Here is a 9,320-nt window from a genome sequence, read left to right on the forward strand (position 1 = left end):
TTTAGTTATTTGTCTAAATAAAGCATCCAAACCACATAGTAAATCATTTGCTCTAAATAAAGCATGAATGGCCTTGCTTGACAAAACAAAAAGAACCGCCTCACTGTAAAATGCTCAAATAAGCCGTAGATAAAAGGAGCTTTGCGAAAGGCTGCAGTTGGTTTCCCCTCGCTTCACCTAGAAAAAGGCCATTATAAGAACCATCCCATCATGCATCCTCTGGCGCCAAAAACAGCAAAGTTGCACAAAGCGCCCCTTCATCATGCCACCCATATAGTCCCCTCCCATCATGCATCCTCTGGCGCCAAAAACAGCAAAGTGATCACTGGCCACGCTCTCACTCGGCCACTGCAGCTGCCACTCTCTCAAGCCAACCAAGGAAACCACCGCGCGCGTGAACCTGCGCACGCCAACCGCGAGAGTGAGAGATGCATCCGCTTCACCGCTGTCTCCTCCTCCTCTACGGGGCGGCGGCCGCCGGGTTCTTGCTGCTCTCGCCGGCCCCCTGCACCGCCTCCGCATTGCCGGATCCGGCGCCGCTCGACCCGGCGGGCCTGTTCATGCCCTCGGCCACGCCGGCGCAGCCTGGCTCCGCCACGATCCCGGCGTTCCCAGAGCAGTCGGACGCCGTGTCGGGGGCCTCCTCCACGTGCCCGCTCGACCCTTCCCCGCGGCTCCTCCCGGCCGTGCTGTCCTCCTGCGACGCCGACGGCGCGCTGCCCTCGAGGCTGCGGTGCTGCCCCGCGCTGGCCGCGTGGCTGTTCGCCGCCTACGCGCCCACCGCGCTCGCGGCGAGGCCGGCGCGGTCGGCGTCGGCGGCGCCCGTGGACATGCCGGTGCCGCCGGACGACTCGGAGGCGTGCGCGGGCGCCGCGGACCGCGCGCTGCGGTCCGAGGGGGCGGCGCTGCCGCGCCCGCCGGGTGCCAACGGTACGTGCGACGTGGCCTTCTGCTACTGCGGGGTGAGGCTGAGGCGGCTGACGTGCGGGGCCCATCCGACGGGTGTCGGCCAGTGGGCTCCGGCGGACGCGTCGGCGAGGAGGCTGAAGAGGGACTGCACGCGGCCCGGCGTCCCCGGCTGCTCCAAGTGCCTCCGTGCCCTTTCCACGGTGAGATCAAATGTAGCAATGCCTGTCAACTTACTCTGCCACAAGCCCCGTAAACAGAACCATTTTAACTGCCAATTACTGCTTCTGTCGGCAACATTTATCAATTGATTCACTAGTTAGCTCTCAGCTTGCAATCTTGATCTGCGAAACCTGCAAATGCACGCAGTGGCAATGCTGAAGTGAAGCTTAGAGCACACTCTCTGAGAACTTGAGTATTTCATCACATACTATTGGGTACACAGACACAGCGGCCACTAGGCATGATTGCAGTACGGTCAGATAAGATTTTAGACAAGGCGTTAAATGGAAGCCATGGTACTCATTCATGGACACCAACTACACAATCTGGCCCCATCTTTGCTGGTCTAGGGTTCGGTGTGCGCGCCATTATTGGCCGCGAGTGGCACCGCACGAAATGATCAGATCTCAAGTCCGGGCCTGGAGAATGATTCGAGCAGAACATGCCTGCATTCCCTTTCCACTGCGTCTGGGCCCGAAAACTTCAATCGGTCGTCCTTTCAGCGCTAAGACCGAATCATTAGTTCTCTGGACTAAGTAGGAGAGCAGAGTGAACTCTTAAGCAATGCTCATCTTGGATTTCACGTACGTGTGCAAGAAAGTTACACGACGACTGATGAGAGTACGTCTTGACTGTTGCAGATAAAGGCCGGATCCGGCGGCGGCGTAACGGCGGTGGCGGCGTCGGGGAAGCTGCAGGCGGCCGCGTCGAGCGAGCGGGACTGCCAGCTCATGGGCCTCATGTGGCTGCTGCAGCGCAACGCCACGCGGTACGGCGCGGCGGCCACGGCCGTGATCCGGGCGCTGATGGCCGCGGACGAGGCGTCCGCCGTGGGCGTCGCGGCGGTGGCGGGGCCGGCCGCCTGCTCGCTCCCCGTGGACGACATGCCATTCGCGGCCGAGTACGGAAGGCTCAGCGGGGCCGGCGGCCGGCCACCTGCCCTCCGCCGCCTCCACCTGGTTCTGCTCGCCGTACTCAGCGTGGTCTGCTCGATGTAGCACTGCGCGCTCGTGGTCGAGTTTAAATTTGTTATACGGTTGTCCACTTGTATGACACGGTGCGTTTACGTGAGAGCTACCGGTGCACGGCAAATTCTTTTTTTTTTACACTCACTTCAAAACTTTATTTAGGATTCCCACATGCAAATTCTATGGTGCGTTAACGGGGCCGGCCGCCTGCAAATTCTATGGTTCGTTAATACACGGAGTACAATGAACTCTGAAAAACTAAGGATATTTCACAGTTCAGGTGATCAGGAGCAAGAACCAAACCAGGTTTGTCCGAAACGCAGAAAGAAAATGGCGTTGCGCAATGGAACTGCATTTCTATAGCTCGATTTGGGACCAACCAAACATGTTGTGCTGCCTTACCCTTTTCTTCAGAACCGCACCTTCTAGGCTTTTCATTCATTATTCCGCGGCATCAAATCCGATCGTACAGGGTTAAAAAAAACGGAAACCAACCTCTAATTGGACCTGGGGTGGCGGCCTCGTTATGCATGGCGACGACGCCCTTGACTGGCGACGTTCGCGGGGGGTGGATGGACGACCGTGTGGGCGATGAGTTGCCGTGGATCTCCTCCGCACTGCAGGCCTTCTCCCGCTGCACTTGGTGGCTTACGATCGCGGATCGTCGCCCCCAGTGCGTTCGCGGGGGCTGGTAGAGGTGACATCGGGCCGGAGAAAACTCTGGATGACTCGTTCATCCCGACGGTGGCGACTACCAAGGTCGCCGTTCTCCTACTTGCAGGCGCCGTCGAGGTCCCTCCCCTCTACCCCGACCCCATGCCCGGGTGAGAACCCAAAATCTCCTTAGATTGGGTGGCGGCGGCACTGCGTGTGTCGTACCCTTCTTGAAGGCGCTGCCTGGGGCGTTTGGGTGCTTGGTTAGAGGAACTGCATGCGGAGGGGATGCGACCAGTGGCAGCATGTGGTGCTCGCGATGGAGGAGCGGTGTGGCATCTAGCACGTCGACATCGGCGGGTCTCGGCGGCATGGAGCATCGGGGTCTCGGCGGTGGGCGTGTGATGATGGACGAGCGTAGGATGCTGGCGTTGTCTGGCATCGTGGTGGTGGCGACGACAACTAGACCGGGCAAGGTGGATGCAACAGTACAACACTGAAGATGGATTGGTGACAGGTAGCTGCGGTGGCCTCATACCCGGCAGGCGTCCTGGTTGAGGAGTGCGTCGGACTGGTGGGTACCCCATACCCGGCAGGCGTCCTGGTTGGGACCTCAGGTCTTAGATGTTAGGTTTGGCTGTAAGGTCTGTTTGGTATTAGGCCCAGACTATCAGCATCCCTTCATCAACTGGATAGGAGTAGCGACACATGTTGCCTAGACGGTGGCTTTAGTCTTACTGTTGTATGACTTTGTAAGGTCTTGTATGAATAATTAATAAAGTGGCTGCATGCATCCAGGTGCAGAGGCCGGGGGTCGTCCTCCTTTTCTAAAAAACCCTCTGATTGAATGGTTAGGAGGACAGTGATATCCCCAGCCCACCAAGGTTCAAGTCCTGGTGCTCGTATTTATCCTGGATTTATTTCAGGATTTTCGGCGAGCTCAGTCTTTCAAAGATGCTCATAGAGGTAGGGTGTGCGTTTGTGTGTTCATAGGTGTGAGTGTATGCGTGTATATATGAGCTTGAGTTTGTATTATGTTAAAAAAACAAAGACAAAATAAATAATTACTCCCTATATTTAAAATTTATCTGAAGTCAAACTTTGTAAAATTTCATCAACTTTACAAGAAAAATAACAACACTAACAATATGAAATCTATCAACATCACTATATACATCATGAAATAATTTTCATGTGCTGTAGATGTGGATATTTCCTAAGATAAACTTGATTAAACTTTGCTTAGTTTGACTTCAAACAAATTTTATATGCGGAGTAAAAAGACACAGAGGAAGTACATTATAACATCTTTAGCCAATACCTTGTAATTTAACTTCTTAAAGCATCTCTTACCGATCCCCTATAATTTAGAGAAAGATATGACCGATGGATCCATCTTGCATGGGCCGCGGCAGCCCCTGCAACGGGCAAAAACGGGCTAATTGCCCGTGTATCCAAAACCATACCCTTTCCGAGGTGGTATGCAAATCTTCATCAAGACCTGAGACCATGAAAACCGGGAGCTCCTATACGCCGCACTTTGCGGGAAAAGGACGTCGCTTCGCACAGGATATGGAGCGAGTGGGCCGGCCCATGGCAGACGGGTGCGGACCCTTTCCGAGGTGGTATGCAAATCTCCATCAAGACCCGAGGCCATGAAAACCGGGAGCTCCTATACGCCGCACTTTGCGGCAAAAGGACGTCACTTCGCACAGGATACGCAGCGAGTGGGCCGGCCCATGGCAGACGGGTGCGGGTGTGGGTGCGGGTGCGATGGGAAGCCATGCTGGTACTGTAGAAAAAATAAGAAAAATAACAAGCCACAGGGGGAATCGAACTCTAGACCTCACCCTAATGAAGTGCTCCCAATAGCCATCTAAGCTGATAATCCTAAGTGACTAATTTGCAGTGCTAATATCTACTCCCTCCGTTCCAAAATAGATGACCCAACTTTATACTAAAGTTAGTATAAAGTTGGGTCATCTATTTTGGAACGGAGGAAGTAAGAACTAGCCATTTTGCCAGAATTCAACACCTTTGATTTTATTCGAACATATCTTGGAATTTCTAAAAGGTTTTGAATTCTGGCAAAATGTTTCAAAGATATGTTCGAATAAAATCATGAACAAATGTTTCAAAGTTCCAACATTTTTTGAACATCGTGAACAAATTTTGAAATTCAATATTGTTTAGAAAAAGAACATTTTCGAAATTGTTCACATTATTCAAATCCTGAATATATTTTCCAATTGTGAACACTTTTTTGAACATGCGAACATTTTTTTAACAATGTGAACAAAATTTCAATTTTCCTTTTTGTAAAAGCGAACAAATTCTTAAAAAAATGATCATTTCTTGAAAATTTGGAAACCCCTTGAGCAATTTTGAAACATGAACACTTTTTGAAATTCTCAAATGATTTTTCACCTGTGAACAAAAGTTGAAAAACAGGAACAATTTTGGGATCCAAAAACTTTAAAACCACCAATATTTTAGAAAACTCCTGAACATATTTTTAATTTGTGAACACATTTCAGAAAAAAGTGAACATCGCGAACATTTTTTGAACATTGCAAACAAAATTTGAAATTCTATATTCTTTAGACAACGAACATTTTTAATTTTTTTTTACATTTTTCGAATTCAAAACATATTTTCCAATTGTGAACACTTTTTTGAACATGCGAGCATTTATTTAACAATGTGAACATATTTTCAATTTTCGTTTTTTTATAAAAGCAAATATTTTTTGAAAAAAAGTGATCATTTCTTTAAAATTTGAAAACCCATTGAACAATTTTGAAACCTGAACATTTTTTGAAATGCTCGAACAATTTTTAATATGTGAACACAATTTGAAAAACAGGAACATTTTATGGGATTCAAATTCTGAACATTTTTGGGATTTATGAACAAACAGTAAAGCACAACGATTTAATTTTTTTTAAGAAAACAATGGAATTGGAAATGATAAAATAAAAAAAAGGAAAGTGAAAAAACGAAATAGAAACAAAAGGAAAATAAACAGAAAAGTGAAAATGGAGAGAAAAAAACAGGAAAAGCGAAAAAACAGAATAAGAGAAAAACCCGGATTAGGAACCTTCTAGAAGTTTCCTAAAACCAGAAAGAACCGGCTGGGCACCTCTAGAAGGTTCCCAAAACCGGGCGCGTTGAAACGGTTAAATGGGCTAGCCCAGCTGGAACGTTCCCTCGATCTCCCTGTGCCAAACCTCGACAATTTGCTGCAACGTGCCGCGAATAGGAAACTCCATGGAAACATATCTCCAAGGTAAGCGCGGTCATCTCTTTGCCAACATGCAACCGAAGGATGGCCACACCCCGGTTGACCACAACATCCAGAATTTATCCATAGATCCTGCCTCTCAACAACGTCGTGGTATGTAGATCTTGGTCAAGGCTGAACCTCAAGATGCAGATCTTTGTGAAGATTCTCGGCAAGACCAGCATGCTTGAGGGAAAGCCCTCTTACACCAACGATCAACTCAAGGCCAAGTCTACCTCGGCAAGAAGCCTCTTCCTTGGAAAAGCTCTCTCCTCGCTATACATGGCCATCTGTTGGGTCGTGCCGGGCCTACCAAAGCCCGATGCAAAAAGCTCAGGCCCGAGCCCGGCCCATCACACTAAAAGCCCGCTGGGCCTTGGGTCGGGCCTCTTCCTTAAACGACGAATACGACAGGCCCGGCCTAGCCCGGCCTAGTCGTCGGGCTCAAAATCTAGGCCCAGGCCCGGCCCGTGGGCAAGGTCGGGCCGGGCCAGGCTGCCCTTGCCCAGGACTACTCCTCGCCTGTCTCCCGTGGACGACCTGAGTCCCGCCAATGGTTAGTCAACCACAGGCACAACTGCGTGACAACTTAGATCTATGATGATGATAGTCATGTAGTGGTCAGATGTGGCAGGGCAAGTTGTCCAACACGCAGATCACCCTATGGAGGTTAGGAGGCACGCGGGGTGACTCATCGCCAGCCATTTACCTCACGCGCGACATCTTGTTGTTGCATGTAACAGTAACGGGGGCGGTTTCTATAAAGCTGCCCCAGTGGGACGTGATACGATGCCACATACCCCCACATTTAATGTGGTAGGCATTCCACTACATAACCTGTGGTTGAATGATTAGGAAGGCAGTGGTATCTCCTGCTCATCAGGGTTCAAGTCCTAGACTTGACACTGATGCTTACATTTTTTTCGATTTATTCTAGGCCTTCTAGTGATGTGCGTTAAGTGGGAGGGGACGTTCCCGTCGACTACGAAAATGTCTGTGGCGAATTCGTAAATCTCAAGATGATGTGTCTGCTCATTCTCTCGGAGGTGCTTATAGAGGTAGGTTGTGGATGCATTTATAGAAACGAGTGTATGTGCATATGTATGATCGTCTGCGCTTATACTGTATTATGAAAACAGTTGTACCTACTGTATTTTGTAGCACCCATTGCACTATAAAAGGAGACCCAAGCTACCTACACAGAGGTCAGACTCCGAGCTTGCACCCACATATTAAAGCCTGTTTCCCAATCCCAATTAACCCTTTAATAAATTATGGCTACGTCCACCATTGGTGATGTAGAAGTCGGGGCTATCCCCTTTTCAACAACAAAAAAGAAACTAAAACCTTTCTCACACCTGCAACTACGAAATTTTTGGCTCGCCTCCACCTGCTACTAGCCACGTCGTCATTGGGACGCCTCAGATACTACATCTCCTTCCTGTAAGGCTGGACATAGTGGAGAGTAACATATACTAGTATCATGCATACGATACTAGTGTATGATACTACATCTATAATGCATAGTAGCATAAAGTAGTATCATAGATAGTTTCATTTATTGTCATGCATGACACATAGTAGCATAACATTTATTATGTTACGGTATCTACCTATGTTACTACTACCCTCTCTTTCTTTTTTAATTGTCTGCCACATAAGCATGTTTGCGAGTCCCAAGTACTCCCTCCGGTCCTTTTTACTCTGCAAATTGAATTTGCCAAAAGTCAAACTTAGCTAAGTTTGACCAAATTTATATTAGAAATTATTAGCATCTATAATATCTAATAAATATAATATGAAAATATATTCCAAGATGAATCTAATGATGTTGGTGTTGTTATGTAAATGTCAATAATTTTTTATATAAGCTTGATCAAAGTTGGATGAGATTGACTTTAGACAAACATAATATGCAGAGTAAAAAGGACCGGAGGAAGTACATGATACTAGTTATGTTACCCTCATTATGGCTAGCCTAAAGAATTGGCTAACGCGATCAGAACTTCGGACGACTAAGAAATTACAGAAGGGAAATACTTCTATGTCGGATGCTACAGTAGGCCGGATGATAGTCCTAAATGATCGACCGCCCGAGCTGTTGTTCGATGGATATGCGGACAGCTCTCCGATCCTTCGCAGTGAGCAGATGAGCCTGTGCCATAAGTCTCGAGTTGAACTCAACGCTTTTTAATATGAGCCTTGTTGTATTCCCTTGAACATTTTTTTCCTTTACTTTTGTGAACCTCTGAGCCTTTGCAACAAGTCTCTTGTTGTGCTCAGCGCTTTGCAACATGAGCATTGTTGCAATCCTTGAACATTTTTTTTGTTTATCTTCATGAGCCGTTGAGCCTTTGCAATAAGCCTCGTGTTGCAATCAGCGCTTTGCAAAATGAGCTTTGTTGCAATTCCTTCGAATAGTTTTTCTGGGTTTTTTCTGCGCAACGGTTGTCCAATCGTCGACCTATTTGAAACATGGCTTATATTGCGGTCAGGTATTTACAACGTGAGCCATGTTTACGCTTGGCTCAAAGCGTTTTCTCAACGGAGCATGTGAGCTCGTTCATTTTCCAACAAGGCCCACGTTGCAAATGAAAGTAGAGATAGGATTCCCCCGCCGCTAGTGAACTTGGCGGCCCCTAGGGTTCCCCCGTCGCTGTCGCGGCCGGAGCCGCCAACCCCTTCCCCCTCCCGTTCCCCTTCTCCTCCCCCACTCCCCTCCACTCCCCCGTACCCCCGCGCCGCCTCCCCGAGCGAGGCGATCGAGGGCCCTTCCTCCGCGCTCCTCCAACCCTCCCCCGCGCCCCTTGCTCCTCCAGCCGCCGTCAGCGTGCGCTACCGGTCCTCGGCCGCGTGGTGCTGGCGGCGGTGGGCATGCCCTTCCCCGTGCGCGGCCCTCCCCTGCTCGGGCGGTGATGGCCGGCGGCGGTGCGGCTCGGTCGGTGGCGGTCCGGCGTCTTCGTGCGGAGGCCGGCGGCGCTCGCCGTGATGGTGCTGCCTCTTGGCAGCGGAGCGGTCCAGTGGTGTTGGCCGGCCGGCGGCGCGTCCCCGACCCAGATCTGGGTCCGTCGGGTCCCTTTTGGGTCCTTGCGGGTCGGCTCCAGCGTGACCGCAATGCTCTTTGTATGGGGCGGCAGGGGAGCGGCTTGGACTGGGACAGCGACGCCGCCGACGTGCCAGCTGCTGCGCGGAAGTGCGGGCTGTCCGGGCCTGTGGCGCCACGGGTCCGATAGGCTCCTGCTATGGCGTCCGGTCGGCTACCGTCGTGGACGGTGGAGGTGGGGCCC

The 9,320-nt window shown here is 50.1% G+C and overlaps 1 protein-coding gene across 1 annotated transcript; it reads left to right on the forward strand.

Moving 5' to 3' along the window:
• The first annotated feature begins 210 nt into the window (after positions 1 to 210).
• On the forward strand, positions 211 to 2,458 carry LOC123134399 (uncharacterized GPI-anchored protein At4g28100). Its single transcript, XM_044553659.1, has 2 exons — positions 211 to 1,109; positions 1,770 to 2,458. Exons 1-2 carry the CDS (start codon positions 429 to 431, stop codon positions 2,124 to 2,126), a joined length of 1,038 nt encoding a protein of 345 aa, XP_044409594.1. The 5' UTR covers positions 211 to 428; the 3' UTR covers positions 2,127 to 2,458.
• The last annotated feature ends 6,862 nt before the right edge of the window (positions 2,459 to 9,320 follow it).

The sequence above is a fragment of the Triticum aestivum genome, chromosome 6B, assembly GCF_018294505.1.
Source record: "Triticum aestivum cultivar Chinese Spring chromosome 6B, IWGSC CS RefSeq v2.1, whole genome shotgun sequence".
Classification (NCBI taxonomy): domain Eukaryota; kingdom Viridiplantae; phylum Streptophyta; class Magnoliopsida; order Poales; family Poaceae; genus Triticum; species Triticum aestivum.

What these genes read in the sequence shown, in the direction of transcription:
- LOC123134399 (XM_044553659.1), top strand. Translation starts at nt 429, where the DNA reads ATGCATCCGCTTCACCGCTGTCTCCTCCTCCTCTACGGGGCGGCGGCC. An exon ending in GCCTCCGTGCCCTTTCCACG is followed by an intron (nt 1,110 to 1,769) that starts GTGAGATCAAAT and finishes TGACTGTTGCAG; the next exon opens with ATAAAGGCCGGATCCGGCGG.